General features: G+C 51.0%; 5 protein-coding genes across 5 annotated transcripts; 2 read left to right on the forward strand and 3 right to left on the reverse strand.

Moving 5' to 3' along the window:
- Positions 1-1,275: 1,275 nt before the first annotated feature.
- BO79DRAFT_184726 (uncharacterized protein) lies at positions 1,276-2,210 on the reverse strand (the record flags this gene model as incomplete). The annotated part of the gene is made up of 2 exons (XM_025680345.1): positions 1,276-2,007; positions 2,067-2,210. 2 exons carry the CDS (start codon positions 2,208-2,210, stop codon positions 1,300-1,302), a joined length of 852 nt encoding a protein of 283 aa, XP_025545113.1. The 3' UTR covers positions 1,276-1,299.
- A 2,091-nt stretch (positions 2,211-4,301) lies between these two features.
- BO79DRAFT_241791 (uncharacterized protein) lies at positions 4,302-8,477 on the reverse strand. The gene is made up of 5 exons (XM_025685160.1): positions 8,173-8,477; positions 7,677-7,732; positions 6,983-7,624; positions 6,384-6,937; positions 4,302-5,924 (listed from the first exon to the last, which is right to left on the reverse strand). Exons 1-5 carry the CDS (start codon positions 8,309-8,311, stop codon positions 4,370-4,372), a joined length of 2,946 nt encoding a protein of 981 aa, XP_025545114.1. The 5' UTR covers positions 8,312-8,477; the 3' UTR covers positions 4,302-4,369.
- Positions 8,478-9,230: 753 nt separating this feature from the next.
- BO79DRAFT_241792 (zinc-dependent alcohol dehydrogenase) lies at positions 9,231-10,834 on the forward strand (the record flags this gene model as incomplete). Its single annotated transcript, XM_025685161.1, has 5 exons — positions 9,231-9,393; positions 9,456-9,551; positions 9,622-9,849; positions 9,920-10,497; positions 10,556-10,834. 5 exons carry the CDS (start codon positions 9,231-9,233, stop codon positions 10,832-10,834), a joined length of 1,344 nt encoding a protein of 447 aa, XP_025545115.1.
- A 1,712-nt stretch (positions 10,835-12,546) lies between these two features.
- Positions 12,547-14,792, forward strand: hapX (bZIP transcription factor HapX). The gene is made up of 2 exons (XM_025681910.1): positions 12,547-12,707; positions 12,784-14,792. Exon 2 carries the CDS (start codon positions 12,821-12,823, stop codon positions 14,303-14,305), a length of 1,485 nt encoding a protein of 494 aa, XP_025545116.1. The 5' UTR covers positions 12,547-12,707; positions 12,784-12,820; the 3' UTR covers positions 14,306-14,792.
- Positions 14,793-15,010: 218 nt separating this feature from the next.
- BO79DRAFT_162979 (mitofusin complex protein UGO1) lies at positions 15,011-16,894 on the reverse strand. Its single transcript, XM_025679098.1, has 2 exons — positions 16,463-16,894; positions 15,011-16,387 (listed from the first exon to the last, which is right to left on the reverse strand). Exons 1-2 carry the CDS (start codon positions 16,844-16,846, stop codon positions 15,263-15,265), a joined length of 1,509 nt encoding a protein of 502 aa, XP_025545117.1. The 5' UTR covers positions 16,847-16,894; the 3' UTR covers positions 15,011-15,262.
- Between the last annotated feature and the right edge of the window lie 184 nt (positions 16,895-17,078).

Here is a 17,078-nt window from a genome sequence, read left to right on the forward strand (position 1 = left end):
AGACACGCAGAGAGAACGTCATCCAAACAAGTAACACGAGACAAGCAATCACCAACGGACAACGTCGGTGTACCTTGCCTGCCCTACCACTCCCTACCTACCTGTTCTACTACTACCATCATAACACCTACTACAAACCAGTTAGTATCCCACGCAAACCCCCCTCACTCAATATCCAAGCCATGAAATGATTGGTCCCGGTAATGCAGGAAGGAAGCTAGTTGGACGCCTAGAAAGTAGTCTAATGCTCCTCCAGTCGGATAAGAGGAGGATTTCGGGGGCGTTAACAATACCAGTCGATTATAGGCTGGGCCGACCGGGTTCCGAGAGCCGATTTTCGTGTTAGTCTGGTTTTTTTCTGTTACTTTTGGCTCTCAGGGGTCTGGTGATCTTGGTAACGGAGCATGTGATGGTGAATTGTATACTTTTATTTTTATTGTTGATTGATGTCATGAGTGGTGTTGTCTGTATGCATTGCATCGCTGAATTACTTCCTGTCGATCGATCGGTGGGTTGTGTGGGATGAAAAGTAAGTAAGCAGTAGGCAGTAAGCAGTAAGCAGACCGGGTAATCGGCGCTATTGTGCTATAGAGAAGAGGACATATAGGGGGTGGGGTTGGTGGGAGTGAGTGAGGGCTTAACGCTTGGGCCTTATCTATAATGTATATTGGTGGATTATTATAGTCTCGGACTCGCGTATGACGTATGTCATGAACGGAGGCAATCAATTGCCTTCTTGGGGAAATAATCTATCCTATTCGACTAGTTCCTATTTGTCGTATCGTCTAGTGTAGTAGGATTCATGCCTTGCTTTGATTACTGTTCGTATTTAAGGTTGAGTTAGTTACATAATCTGCTGTCTCGCAATGTCAAACCCTATGTTATCACCAAATCTGTCTCTCCACTATCTCAACTCCCATTGTCTGTGAGCAATCCATGCTGAGAAGTGCGAGACCACGTCTCTTCTGAATACAGACTAGCAAAGCCCTCATGATGGCCTGGCGTGACTTGAATATCTAGATGATCGCAGAACGTATTTCCGCCACTGCAGCTGAACCCTTCCATGTCTACCCACCGATTGTGCCACAGTTAGAGACTGGTTCCCGGTCCTGGCATTTACTACCTCACTACTCTCAAGCATTAAATGTATCCTAATCAGGGAAACAATAGGTAACGTTCTTCAAAGACTGATTTGAGGCATAGCATGTCAGACCTGATTGCCCCATTTATACTGATTGATTAATTCATCAAAACTATGCATACACCAAATACTATATACCACAAGCAATCACTACTGAATCAATCATACGTCTTCAACCAAGTAAGCGGCGTCTCAGGCATCATACCCGCCGCCAGCAACTGCCCCCTCAGCCTATGCACCCACAGCACCTCTCCACCGGGCATTGTCTCCGAAGTCTCCAAATCCGCCCACCAGAACCGAAATATCGGCTTGAACCTCTCCAACTCAAAGAACTCCTTTAGCACGCCTTTTCTTACGTGCTTCCACATATACACTATCTCGGCCCGCCACGCCCACCCATGTCCCTTGATTTGCCAGTCCCGGGCAGTCAGAAGCATCATCGCCTCGACATACCGCACCGGCATGGGCATCTTGACCGGGTACAGGGTATCAGGGAACCGGCCCCAATGCTGCTTGTCCTTCTGGGGAGGGAGACGCGGATTACTGGCTAGGATGAAATGCGGATCATCTTTGGACAGTTCTCCTAGAGTGAGCTCAGGCAGGTCCCAGAAGAGATATCGCTTCTCGTATAGACAGAGATCAATGTGAAACACTGTGTTCATTTCTCCCCAGACAATCCCGTTTAGGTGGAATGAGTAGTAGGGGATGAAGGGGGTTTCGCGGGCTGAACAGGTCCTTTGTCCCATGTGGGGAAAGGGACAGAGCAGATGGGTGTAGTACATGGGTTGCTCATCAGGGAAGTTGGCTTTGCGGAGGATGTGGATTGCTCTGTTTATATCATGGCTTTCGAGGACGAGTTCGATGTTCTGTTAGGCTTGGTTAGTCTGTTGTAACTAGTAAAGATGAGGCCAGGCAGTTGACTTACGCCGCGGAGCCCAGGCGCTCCCATGGCTTCAGACATGTAGTCGCCAATTAGGAGACATGGTATACCGTTCTCTTCAAGGAGTTGTACTATATCGGCGATGAGCTCGTAGTTCACCTCCTGGCCTGTGTATTCGTATCCAGACATAATGGTTTGATGCAAGTAAGGCAGTGTTGCTTAGAACAGGAATGTGTTTTCAAAGGTGGGTTGACAGGAATATAAATCATTGGAGTTGCGTGTCTGACCATGGCGATTGTGGAAGCCAACCCTTGAGCGAATAAACGACATGGAGCTTGGTGAGGATATTTTCCACCTGGTGGAGGACACTTATAGGGTTACTCCTTGTTCTGCAACATAATAGAGATGTTATGCAAAGAGGACTTCACTGTCAGTTGCCGATTGCATGTGGCTCAATAGTATTAGGGCGCTTTAGCTGGGCTGTAGCGAACTGTGCAACCATCGGATTCGGGGCTTTCCGGATGGACAGAGAGGAGTGTATATCATGCCTTTGTTTGCTTTGTCTTGAAGTTACCAGGCATGCTTCAGTTGATTCTTTATCCTGGAAAGTTCACTGGTTTTTATTGTGAAAGATAGATTGCAGCTGTGCTGGAATTTCCCACATCGCATATCGCGCATCTGTTGACATTTACTACCATCTTAGTCTCGAGGTATCAAGAGTTTTCTTCAGATCCATCCTCTTACTCATAATATCTCGGGGATGTAAATATGATAGGAATACCAGTGAAGCAAATATATGCCTTAGAAGGGGGGCTCGAACCCCCTGTAGATCTGCGGTCAGTGTAACTGGCCTTTTATAAGATCTTGTCGACAAATAATCTTATAGTTGGACCTTAACGGTAAATCCCGGTAGCATAATCCAATCAAGAGCGAGTGCAAAGACTTAGCTATAAGCAAGAAAGGTTAGATAAATCCCATTTAGGCTCCTTTTGTTGAACATTCCTATCCACGGAACATTCCATAAGTTCAAGGGAATTACTTCTATAAGAGCCTGCCGCTTGAGGACAAAGCGTATACAGTTTGATTAATCAAGTGCTTTGTTCGCTAGGTGTCTTAATCTAAGTTCATACAACTCAAACGATTTTTACTGCGCTTTGAAATAAAATAACCAGCGCCACTGCCAATATACAATAAATTCGAGTCTACTGGTTAGCGAGTTGCCATACAATCCTTGCGATAGACTTCCACCCCTTGAAGAACCGTCACACATACTTCTACTAGCAGCATTGAATTTGTTCACACCGTAAACCGTCGAGGAAGCGGAGAACATGATGATCGACGGTGGTACCCAGGATGGAAGTATTCATCCTTCAACTCCTAATAAACCCAAGACCATACAGGTTTCTCCAGCGTCAGTCAGTCATGTCTGAGAATTCGACTGCATAAAACATCTACAGAGTCATTTTCGATCAACCGCCTGCACCGGATCATAAGGCTACAATCCTGATCTCTGCTCAAAACGCCGAGAAAGATGCTATAAATCTTCTATCATATCAGAGAAGATGTCGCCATAATCATGGACTATGCAGCAAAACCCAGATACCATATTGCTGGGAGTAGATAGAACGCCCAAGGAGTCGAGACTGTATTGCAGATGCCAAAGAAACACCTAGCAGGCTTCGAAGAAATCACCAAGTCAATCTCTCTCCCTAAGACTCCAGAGCACTGACCGAGCGTAACCCTGATCCACCAATAATCAATTGCACCAACTGGTTCAACCAAGAAGGGTTTCGAGAATATCCCCAAACAATCGCTCATCCACATACTGCCCACCCAGACCGTTTCTTTGACCGCCCAAAGCGGCAGAACTCCATCGACCTCGCAAAGAAAAACACGGAAATAGACGGCTATAGACGGAAATTCATTTTGCACAGCCCCGAAAAACTGAGTCAGCATTCTGTTGCTTTTTGTACCGCCTTTAGGGGGAGGCGGCAGAATATGTAGTATTTGGGTCTATTTATCTACAATTTTTTAGAGTAGTTCGGTAGTGGTAAAGCTACTTCTTTTTCTTACTTGATGGATGTGATTCCTTACTGATTAGTTCGAGTTTGAATCCATATGGTCGGTGCTGGAGGTTCTCTATTTGGTATGAATATCGAGGTAAAAGCTACATATTGGACCTGAATGTGCAGGACAGCCCAAACACAGAAATACAAACCTTGATGCAGTCTCAAAGGTCCGTGAGTATACTAAACTCAATACTTATTTAACAAAAGGAGTCTCGAATTTGAAGCACTACACATAGCATTGGGAATCTATATCTAGACTATCATCAAAGTACAACATGTCTAAAAGTCAGCAAACTCCTTGTCAATCTCCTCAAAGTAGTCGAAGAAACCCTTAAACAGCTGCACTCCCAGACCAGGGTCCCGACTGCCCGTCGTCGCCCTGATACTGTGCATACTGAGCTGAGGAATGCCCACATCAATTGCCCGCATGCCAATCCGGGAGCTGGTCATGGGCCCGATAGTGCCGCCGCTGCGGGAATCATTGCGAATCTGGAAGACCTGCAGGGTTGAGCCGCAGCGCTCAGCGACACGCTTCATGAAAGCATGGCTCACACTGTCCGTCGTCATGTGTCCGTTCGAGTCGGCGGAGACGGACACGCCGACGTTCAAGCGCGGGGCATGGTTCTCCAGGTACACGTTGAGGAAGTTGGGGTTAACCGCATGAATGACGTCCGAGGAGACAAAGAAGCTGTTGGCCACGGTCTGCGCCAGCACGTTGGGTCCATAGCTCGGAGCGAAGGCCTCGGCGATACGCTCCATCACGCTGCTCATAAAGTTGGACCGAGCACCCTGGCGGAGCAAACTGCCAATCTCCTCGTCGTCAAACATACCGACCATCTTCACCGATCCCGGGGATGTGCTGTCCGGCGAGGCGATCAGAGCCTCCTGAGCCGCGTAGCAGCATAGCTTGTCATCAATCCGCCCCGCAAAGATCAGGTCCTTCTCCAGACCACCCAGCTGCGCTGGCTGACTGTCATAGAGTTCCAGTTCCCAGTTGAGAATGGTGTTGTAGTCCGTAATGCCCAATTCTTTGGAGATGACCTTGACGAGCTTCTCCGGCTGCGTAGAGGCAAATGAGCCCGCCGCGAAGGGGCTTGTAGTGGACGACGTTTGCTGCTGGAAGAGGTCGGAGTTGTCCACGCCAATCACAGGTACCATCTGCGTCTCCTTGTTGAAGGGGCCCTGGGATGGCGCGCCGAAGTGCGGTGCAAGGGTGGGAATACGGGCGATCGGCCAGTCCAGCTTGACCAACTTGGACTCGACCTTTCCGCTGCTAGGGTCCCGGACCAAAACACGGCCACCAATAGATAGATCCCGATCCCACCAAGTCTCATTCAGAGCACCTGCATATGGGGCAACCCCGAGCTGCTGAAAGCCGGCCTTTGTGGGGAGCTTGGACACGGGCTTCAACTTGGCGGTGAGGGCGTCAATGTGACCGGCCACGATAGCCATACCGTTTCCACTCTTGTAATCCTTGCCAATGGAGAACGCGATAAACGCGCTGGAGTTCCGAGTGCAGTAATATTTCCCGCCGCGTTCAAGCTTGGAGGTCCACGCTTCGCGCTCGGGCAGGCGCTTGTATCCTTTGCTTTCCAGCTGTTTGGTGAAGCCGTCAACAGCATGGAAGATGGTCGGGTTCGCCGTCATAAACTCGCAGTACGGTTTCGCATAGTCATCTGGGTTAACGGACCCCGGTCCCGCAGTAGGTTGCGCGGTGGGAGCAGGAGAGACTGGAGAGTAGTCCTGGACCGGGTCGGGGAGGTGGCCGGACGAGCTGGGACGATAGGCCATAGCGGCCTCACGGAGGCCCATGATGTTCTTCTTGGCCATGGAGCTGTAGGAAAAGTAGTAAAGGTGGTAGATGAAGTAGTGGAATAGTCAAGTGGGCAATTGAGGAGGAAGAGGATGAGGAGAGGGAGGGAATTGGAGAAGAGCGGAGAAGGGACGAGGTCAGCTGAGCGGAGCTTCGACGATCATTCCGATAAGCGCCGTGACCAGTTTGGTTGCTGAGGCCCGGAGCTCCGTCGGACGAAGGCAAAAGTGGGCTTCATTGTAATCGAAGAAAATTCTACGGTCATTGGTGTTAATTGGAGTAGTCAAACAGCAATCGCTTAAGATTCACAGTAAAACGGGGCGTGTATAGCTCCCAGAATCTATTTACCAGCCAAGTTGGTCGGGAGCTGCGTCACTGATAAGCTGCGTCCCACTTGGCCCGAGCCGAGGATGAACCACTATCTCCTATCTTCATCTATCTAGTCTCATAGTTTCGGCTTAGTCGCTCGTTCCCACATACGCGTTCCAATTGACATTGCCATCCTTGCAGTCATCCGTGATCGCTGGTCCAACGGCAACTGCAACCTCATAGCCATTCCGGACCATCACTATCCGCACCGGCCCCGTTTGCCCGTTGAACGGCACCGAAAAGTGATGGATTCCCGGACCAGACGCCTGAAGAATTGTAGGTTCGCAATATCCGATCTGGACGTATATCTCACAGGCATCTTTAACAGTAGCACTGACGAATACTCGGTCCTGGGCAACTTCATTCGGTGGCATCACCTCCTGGCCCACATTAGGATCATTGCCCGTCGTGCCGTTGGCACTCCCAGCATAACTCGGATTTAAGCGATACCAATAAACCATCTTATCCTCCAAAGGCAGTGTCTGATTCGCCTGGTACATACTATTCATCCCGGACCCTCGATAGGCGGCGATGTAGTGAGGCAGCAGAGCTCGCCACGCATCGTGCGGGCAATCCAAGACGTACTTGGAAGATCCGTCAGGCATCCCGGGTTCGTAGATCGGCCCTATATAGTGGGATTCGCCGTAATCATTCCAACTAATAATCTAATAATGGTCAGCAGTGCCCAGTACATCCGAGAATTGCCTTACCTGAACAAAGGCCGGCTGCAAGTTCATGACTTGCTCCCACCGTATATGCCACAAATCGTCCCCGCGCCATAGCCAATTCTTGTTCCACTGGGGTAAATTGGTGTAGAACCAGGGAGAGACAGGCATCATGTACGGCTTCCCAGAAAGGGCATGCATCCATTCGCGATCGCTCGTCACGTTTTTGTTCTGCGCCCCCACCGGCCAGGCATCCCAACTGAAAACGCCGTCAATGATGTCCAGGTAATCCCTGAGTCTTGCCGGCCCCATATCGGGCCAGGATGGCATAAAGAAGCAATCAGCAGATCCTTTGATGTACGGCCAGTCGCCTGCATTACCAGCCCCTATAAATGTCGAGACTAGCGGCTTCCCCTGATAGTGATATTGGGCACTTCGGTTCCGGTAGGTGTTGATCGTTGAAATTACCCGATCGGCCGGCCATGGGCCCCCTGAACCATAGTCAAAAGACAGGAAGAGGGAGAAATTCCCGACGCTCTCCGCTGCAGAGTACGCTTTCTCGAGGACATCATCGGTGTAGCTGTCCTGGGGAGCAATGTTCAGTGCAAAGCCATCGATATGAGCTTTTTGTGCCTCTCTAATGTCCGACTCCCACTGCTCGGGGGTCATAGCAGCGGCATTTCCAACCTGACACAGTCAGTGAGCCGTTCTTTCATGGATGAAAGGCAGAAGTACTCACGATGAAATGAGCGAAAACAGTCTGTGGGCCAGATCTGGCGAGCACCGGCGTTGCAACTATAAACCATGAGATTAGACAGCCGATCAGCATTTCATCCAGTGTTGAACATCAATTGGTGGGTTTGAAGAAGCTGAGTGGGTGAGTTTCGTATATAGACAACTGAAAGCAAAGTAGTGCTATCTTGAGCACAACATAAGCACGCCTAACTGTGTATACTTTGGTTTCGTATACAAATTCAGTGGCTAAGTGTCGAAGGTGTGGTCTCGACTTTTCCAAGCCAATAAGTACATGATACATAGGCGATCTACAATATAAACACACGGGATCACTCATACTTCTCCAAAAGGTATCCCTATAACAGGAACAAAGCAGACGGATACGAGAGCGACAGAATGAAGGGAAACAGCTTAATGGCAAGATCAAGCCGATCATTTCCCAATATAATCGATCACAGCTTTCAGGAATGGGTGAACAATTATGAAATTTCGGTACAAACCTGGAGGTAATGGCGGCGGAGGACGGTGATACTGCTGATTGGGCGGTGGACCCGTCTGCTCAACAGGCGTGGAGGATGGCTCCAATATCTCTTTGGCATGACGGGTAATCCGGTCTAGCCAACGATCGAGGTGTTTCATGATGGAATTTGAGGAGGGAGACCAGGGCGTCGCGAAGAATCCGGCCAAGACACGAGTGAGCCGGCGGGAATGAAGGGCGTCTTATTGGCCCAAGGAGCAAGCTTCTTATTCGGTAATCAGGGGCGCCCTCTTCAAGAAGTCACAGCGACGGAGATTTCAGGGCGTTCAGCCGGGTGCTGTACAGCTTCGATGACACGGGGAAGACAGAGATCATAAATGGCGGGGACCGGCTTGGCAGTGCACCCGAGAGCTTTTAGGCAGAAGTGCTTCATGTTGACAACTGTTGACAACACGAAGCATGAGTAACCCAAGAGAGTAAATTGAGCTATCAATGCAGAATCATGTATCTAAAGTTAGACCCGACTCGCGATAAGCGACGGGCGAGATGAGTTCTGCAACGCGGCCAGCTCCAACATCGACAAGCAACGACAGTGCAGCTGACAGGGCCCAGACCTTGTGCCTCCCAAAACTGTGTATTTGTATATTTGGGAATTCCCTCATGTGCCATGTGCTATGTCAACATCGTGACGGGCCAGTTGACGAACTGTCTAATTGTCGAGGCCATTGAATGTTGTTGATAAATGACGTCATTTCAGAGAGGGCTCTCTGAAGCAATGGGCTCTGGGTAGCACCAAAGGACAGTAAGTCGGGTCCCAAGCGTTGCCTATCACTGCGTGCCACAGGATCGGCGACCGGCTTTGTTTCAAGCTTTGACCCAGAAATGGGGTTACCATTGCTGGAGAGCATTGCAAGCATGACAGGCACCGACCTCACGGTGATGTCAGCTACGGAGGCCCCGCGAGAGGCGAGACAAATACCCCCATGCGCCCCGTAACCCTGCACCATTGATCCTTCTGCAAATATTGTAATAACGAGTAAATATCCTTATTCACTTAAGATATCAAATCCAATCGCAAATATGGCTGCAACACAAGCTGCCAACCTCGTGGAGAAGGCAGTCGGACATAGCGGCAACGCCTCCGTCACCACGGATGTGAGCAATTATTACGGGGAGTATGGCCAGGAGACTGGAGAGAAAATTAAGGCGACCATCTGGACCGGAAAGAACCATGTCGAGGTTGGTAAGTAGGATCGGTATCTGATTTGGCTTCCTGCTTTCCTTTGTCTGACCCTGTGTGATTAGTGGAGATGCCTAAGCCAAGAGTTGTGGATGAAGGAGATGTACTTGTCAAGGTGACTGGCAGCACCATCTGCGGAAGTGACCTCCATCTATATCATGGTATGTGTTCTGTGTCCGAGTATGTCTCGACAATTTTTCGCGGCGCTCTAACCGCTGTTGGTTCCTGCAGGTGTCATCCCTCAGCTCGAGAAAGGTGATGTCTTGGGTCATGAATTTTGCGGTGTCGTTGAGAGTGTAGGACCGGGAGCGAAGAAGGTGAAAAAGGGAGATCGAGTGGTGGCAGCTTTCCCCATTGCGTGCGGCGAGTGTCGGAACTGCAAGAAGCAGCTGACCTCCCAATGCGAACGCACCAACCAGAATTCTGTCACAAATGCCATGTATGGCAAACGGACGTCCGGTATATTACCCATTTCATACTATTTCTAATATCTTATCTCAAGACTTGATGCTAACCTGTATCCTGGCAGGCATCTTTGGCTACAGCCACTTCACTGGAGGCTTTGCTGGTGGTCAAGCAGAGTATGTCAGAGTTCCATATGGTGATGTCAACCTCCTGAAGCTTCCGGATGATGTCCCAGACGAGAAAGCATTGTATCTGTCCGACGTTCTGGCCACTTCGTACCACTGTGTGGTCGACACCGGGGTAAATGAAGGCGATGTAGTTGCGGTCTGGGGTGCCGGGCCCATTGGTCAAATGGTGGCTAGCTTCAGCTTCTCACAAGGTGCCAGTAGAGTCATCCTCATTGATGGAGGAGAGGCCGCCTGGCGCTTGGATTTCGTCCAGAGCAAGATCCCGAAGCTTGAGACCTTGAACTTCACCAAGCTGCCCAGAGGGGAATCCATTACATCTCAGTTGAAGAAGATGGTCCCTGGAGGACCAGATGTTGCTTTGGATTGTACGGCGGGTGAGTACGCCAAAGGATGGGCACATTATTTCGAGATGCTCTTGGGCATGGAGACAGACACTTCAGAGATGTTGAACGAGATGATTACATCTGTCCGACCTTTTGGCCGCGTGGGAGTTACAGGTGTCTACGCTGGTTATGTACGTGACAACCACAATTACCTTTTGACTTTTTTTTTAGTGAACTAACGACTACTAGACAAACCACTTCAACATCGGTGCTTTGATGCAGACAGGTGTCCGGCTCATTGGCAATGGCCAGGCTCCAGTTCAGAAGTATTGGAAGTATCTCCTCGAGCAGATCCAGAAGGGTGAGATCAACCCATTGGATATTGTATCCCATCGCGTCCGCCTGGAGGATATGGACAAACTGTACGAATTGTTTGATCATCGCGAGGGAGGTATCCAGAAGGTCTTTGTCCAAACCAAGCACTCAGCTCATCCGTCAACGGGATCGCCAGCTCTGGTTGATCTGTAAATGCTGCCTATACTGTCTAATGTTCTGTTTAATTGATGGACACTTCTTAATCTTGTACTTTACGTGACGAATAATGCAAATCACAAATATTCTGCAAAACCTCTTGGATTCCAGCGAATGGGGGTACGGAGGTAGTACTTGGTGGGACCCAGAGGGCAAAAAATAAGGAATGGAAGAAGGCAACCCGAAAATCAAGAAACGAGCGATGATCGGTGGAGGGAGAATTCTATCAGTCACAACGTTCGCTTCCGCGAATAGCAGACATCCCTATTGACTACGTACTTTTGAAGCACAGGTTACCAACTTCATATGTAACTTATGTCGCATTCATATCAGTTGTGACTCAATTAATTGAGTGATAGGGAAGTTAACATGCAAGTCTCTGCATGGAAAAAAAGTCGGTCTGCCGCGTTCAACGACAGGTATCCAAAATCGGGCCGTATTCGCCTCCAAGGGATTCCGTTCATCGGCATTTGAAACACTTACAATAAATGACTTCAACCATGAGCGCTCCAACTGCTGGCAATAACGCAGGCAAGTAACCAGGAAGAGTTTTCACCATACCCATCCCACTAGACTGAACCCGGCTAAGGAGGCGGATTTCCTCGACTGATCGTCGACAGGTTTTGGTTCGTGCATTACGACACGCATGGTTCGGATTTCCCGAAAGGGACTAGCGTAATCTGATAAGATCAGACCACGGAGGGAGTGGTACCGAATAATGCCAGCCATCATGAACCAAAACCCAGTGCATGCGGGTTGGAGGTGTGGGATGGGTCTTGCCTGCTCCGGTCTGGTCAAAAAGGGAGAAGAATTCCTGAAGGGTCTCTGCGACTGGAGAACCGTTCAACCGATCAGAGGTAATTGGCTCCATCTTCTGTTCTAATTGCTAATCACAGGCCCCGTTTGATTTCATTTTTCATTTCGTTTGTCAGGGAGTACCTGGGCCATTGGGGACTCGACGCCGAATGTCCATGTTTCTATGTGTCAGCCTCGCTCCGTTATAACTGAGGCAAATATTAAGAGCATCCGCTTTTGCCATGTGCTTTTCGGTTTTTTTCTTCTGCTGGAGACAGTGGTCTTGCCAAGGGATCCGCGCTCATCGCGGGTGGAACAACCACCAAACAGAGGCTGGACGGGAAGAAGACCTGTACCCACATGTGCGGCCTTTGGGGTGGTGAGAGAATTTCGAGTCCCGTGGGATGGGAGGTGTAGAGTGTCATGATTGACTCACGACTTTTATCTCGGACTTTTCGTGTAATCGGCCATGCTGATGCGTGGAAGATGTAGAGTTCAAGTAGTACTGTCGGTAGGCAGCAGAGCAGACTCCGCGGTTCATATAAGGCTGACCGTCAAGCCCTGCTTTAGAATCAACTAATGGGCAACGACGCAATCCCGGTGTACAAGATTTACTCCTGGGGGGAGAATAGGTGGATAACGTACCCTAACCCCAAACAAGTCCGAGCTGGGTGATTGATAACCATCGGGCTGGCGCGGGACTGGCGAATAATAGACGGGGGCGAGGAACGTCCCACCGTAACTCCGAAGTCGGTGAACGCGCACGATAATCTAATCTGATCCGATACCTTTTTCCCGGCCTTCTTTCCCCCTCTTCTTCCCTCGGTCGCCCTCTTGTTTTCATTTCTGCCTTACCTTCGTCCTTTCCTCTTCCATACCTTGTTCAATCCCTGCCCATTATTCTGTCTGCTTCGTGGCATAGATTGATAAAACACATTGCTGCTGCACGCCCAATCTTCTCCGGTGTGCTCTGCACCACACCTCGTCTCGCTTACCGGCTGAAGGGGCGCACTTCCGCTCTTCCGGCCGCCGAAGCGATCAAGTGACACCACCACTTCTTCCTTCCCACCTGTTGGTCCGTTTCCCTCCCCAAACACCTCCCGCAACCCGCTCCTCGCGGCGAAAAATTATGACTGCTGACCACGACCCAGGCCACCTCTTACAATAAAAAGAGGTCTCCCAAATACCATGGCCACTCCAGCTCCCTCACTCGCTCCTGCGCCCGGTCCAGCTCCGTTGGCACCCGCATTGGCCGCCAAGCCAGCCATCTCACCGTCTCCCGGTCCGGGCACACCCGGCTCCGTCACCTCCAAGGAATGGGTGATCCCCCCTCGTCCCAAACCCGGCCGCAAGCCCGCCACAGACACGCCCCCTACCAAACGCAAAGCGCAGAATCGAGCTGCCCAGAGAGCTTTCCGGGAGCGTCGAGCGGCCCGCGTTAACGAACTCGAGGACCAGATCAAGAAAATCGAAGACGACCATGAGATCCACGTCGTGCAACTCAAGGAGCAGATCTCGAACCTTTCTCATGAGGTCGATCAATGTCGGAGCGAAATGGCCTGGTGGCGTGACCGGTGCCACGCTTTGGAAAAAGAGGTCTCCGTCGAGCGCAGCGCTAAGGAAAGCCTTGTGAAGGAGTTCCGGTCCTCGTTGTCGGACAAGAATGCCTCTCGCTCAGACAAGGCACCCTTGACACGCATACCCAGAGACTCAGCCGCCGCTCAAGTGGCAGTGGAAAATAACATGCACGAGGAGCGGGAGGAGGTGCCCCTGGGCTGTAGCAACTGCTCGAACGTGCACTGTCAGTGCATTGAAGACGCCTTTAGCGGCATGCCCGGCATCGAGCGGACGTCAACGCAGTCAAAGCGTACTGATAACTTGAGCCAGTCTCGTGCCGAACCCGAAATCAAGCCTGAGCCAGAGGAGATGGAGATCGATTTCACGACGCGATTCGCGGCCCCCCATCACGTCCAGGACGACACAGTCACTAATGTCTCCTCCCCGGCCGTCGACCCTTGTGGTTTCTGCCAGGATGGCACGCCATGCATTTGTGCGGAAATGGCTGCCCAGGAAGAGGAGCGCCGCCGGCGGAATTCGTTCGAAAACAACCGTCTGGCACCCATCCAGAACCTGTCGCAGTTCACGCCGCCCCCTTCCGACGGCGACGTGCGGTCCGAGGTGACCCTCCCACCCATTAGCCAAGCGACGAATCCCTGCGCCAATGGCCCGGGTACTTGTGCTCAATGTCTCGCCGATCCCAGGCGGACCCTTTTTTGCAAGACGCTGGCGGCCTCCCGCCCCGCCAGCGCTGCTCCCTCCGGATGTTGCGGCGGTAAAGGCGCCGATGGTGGATGCTGCATGTCGCGCAACTCCAACCCTCAACGCAGCGGGTCAACTCAACAACAACCACAGACTTCCAGCTCGCGCCGCTCGGCTACTCCGTCCCTAACTCTCTCCTGTGCCGATGCCTTCACCACCCTCTCCCGCCATCCGAACTTCTCTCGAGCCAGCGATGATATTTCCTCGTGGCTTCCCAAACTTCACACTCTGCCCAATCCCAGTCAGAGCCAAAAGGAGGTTATGCAACCAGGCTCCCGAGCCGCATTGGAAGTCGAAGCCGCCAGTGTCATGGGTGTGCTACGCTACTTTGATCGGAGATTCGCCGACAAATGATCTTCCTCTGCATTCTGTTCCTCTACCCTTTTTTTATTCTTCCTGCCTCTTTCTTTTCGGCACCTTTTTGATTCTGCTTTTATTTCTCATGATACCCAAACCTGACTCATGGCATGTCTGAGTTTGTATTATACATACACACCTCACTCACACCTTCCTACCCTCATCTCATGGACGGGAGAGATAACCACCTCTTCCTAATACCCTTCTCACCCATCCATCTACTTTCTCCTCCCCCAACCTCCACCCAGGGATTTATGAACCCTTCCCTTACGATCCGCCCCACCGAAAAAAAAAGTGACCATGAAGGAGGGAAACTGGAACCTCAACAACCTAAAAATTCACTCATATGAAAAATCATCAAAAAAGAGCTCAAAAATAATAACGACCGGACTGCCAGGATTGTCTTGTCTAGAGACCGGGACGATTTGAAGTTCGTTCCATATGATTACATTTAGACGGGTGAAATGAAATAAATGATATGGCGTTTTCTTTCTTACTATCTATTTATTTCCCATATATATCATCATTCGTGGTTCTAGACACTTTTTTCTATCATTTGCTTGCTTGTATAGGCTGGGGTTTGGTTGAGTTAGTAGAGTAATGGGTGGGCTATTTCGGGTTAATACTACGACTTCTACAATCTTGATTGATCTAGAAGTGAACACCAGAGTAGTGGTGACATTGTGGAATGAAGAGTAGGTAGATGTTGATTCGTATGATCTACATGAACAATATATAAATTGTAAAGATGACAGGCTCCAACGCCGATTCCATTCCGCTTGCTCCGTAGATATGACAACTGCAAGTAAAAACAATAAAATAAAGTACATCCCATAGCAGCGTCAGTTGGTATTGGTATTAAACGAAGAAAGGAACAACGAATGAAAGGAGAGGTCGAGAGTTAGAGAGGAGATCTGGGTGGAAGCGAAAGGTAGCCCGATGAGTGACAATTCATTAGAAGCGACCTCCGCTGGCCATCGACTCATCCTCTCCGGTCACACTGAAGCTGCCCATAAGACTGGCGCCCCAAATCCCGGCAATCCCCCACATGCCAATGCGCCAGCCCCGGTATAATCCCTTGATACCCTGGCCTTGGCGTTTCCGCTGTACGACGGGCTTCTTCATGAGCTGGCGCGCACGATCAGCCTCCGGCGCGGGTGCCACACCCTCTTCGTAGACGATGCTCCACATCGTGCCGATGATGCCGCGGTAGGTTTGGGGCGTAGGCACGATGGTCTCAACCTCAGTCGTCGGAGTCTCATCCGTGGTGGGGGAGGATACTGAGCGGATGGAACCGCGGGACTGCTGCCGGAGACTGGGGGAGGTGAATGTTGCGATTTGCGCGCGACGAAGGACGGTTTCAAGAGGGAACCGGACTGCGAGCTCCAGGCCCGAGCTCAAGAAGGTGAAAAGACCCCATGCCGACGGGTTCAGCACGGGATCAATGGAAAGGTATGATTTCAAGACCAGGGGAGTTGTATTTATGATGAAGTTGGGGAGACTGGAGTGAAGGATGGTGATCGGGATCAAGTGAGGGGGGATGGTGCAGTTGGGAGTTGGGATCTGGCGAAGAGCCCGCAGAAGCGAGCGGGGACCGTGAGTGGCCGGTGTGAGAATGAGGAATGTGCGTGCAGTGTCAATGGGAGAGAGAAGCATCGCCGACAGCGACGAAGAGATGAAGGACAGGACCAACGTCGCGACCGGGGCGGTGGACGTCAGGATGTCTGCGGTCATGGAAGAAGTTACATCTTCCTCTGGCAGTCCGACAATGGCGGAGAGCAGACTGCGGATGAAGGTGTTCAAGGTTGGGAGTAGCAGGGAATAGATGAAGGTCGCGTTGGTCGCTTTCCAGGGCGACGATGGCCCGCTGGTGCTCCACAGCTGGCCCAGCACCTCCATCAAGGAGGAGGGGTTCTTGATGGCCAAGGCATATCGAGATGACGAGGTCTGGGGTGGGATGTAGCCGCTCCGGTCGGTAATATGGCGTCGAGGCTTCCGGGATCGGGGAGTAGAGGGTGTTGGCACTGCGGGAGCTGCCGATGTGAAGTAGCTGCTCTCATCGTCGGAGGAGAGGGATTCCTAAGGAGCCCCAAGAGAACATATTGTTAGCTGTCTATTTCCCACCCATTGCCATAGTCTGTGTTGTGTACACACATCTTCGTCGTAGGAGTCGACCTGACTGTCCAGCCCAGAGCTCCGGCGATCGTGCATCGCCCATTGTCCCTCCGCAGAATCATCGGGGGCTACATAGGTCTGTAGAATGGTTTTGGCGACATCGAAGGGCTGGGCAGTTAGCACACCGAGGTATCGACGGAGTGCTTCGTCCAAAGCATCACGAATCCAGCTGGACACCGAGGGGGAGTTGTCGAGGTAATCGGAGTAGTCCAGGTCGGGCAGAAGATCGCGCGCCGAACCACCAAAAACTTGAGTTGACGATGACGCATCGGGAGGGGAGGAGACATTGGAGGCGTCCAGACCGATTTGGGGAGGGATGTAATAAGGACGGAGGGGATTTGGCCCATCCAGCGGGGCAGTCATGATGGAAGATAAGAGAGGGAGAAGGGAGGGAATTAGTTAATTGTTTCGGGGATAAGGATGGAAGGTCAAGAGGGGGAAGAAAGAAGAGCAGGTTGAAGCTTGCAATTCGGAGAAGAAGGCGAAAAAAGCAAAGCCGACGAATGAAGAAGCCCGAATTTCCCGCCGCTGTTCGGCCTCGCCTTTTTTTCGTGCCCCAGGATTCGCTCTGTTGCTCTCTCTCTTCCTCTCCACT

Source organism: Aspergillus costaricaensis (assembly GCF_003184835.1).
Source record: "Aspergillus costaricaensis CBS 115574 unplaced genomic scaffold BO79scaffold_1, whole genome shotgun sequence".
Lineage (NCBI taxonomy): Eukaryota > Fungi > Ascomycota > Eurotiomycetes > Eurotiales > Aspergillaceae > Aspergillus > Aspergillus costaricensis.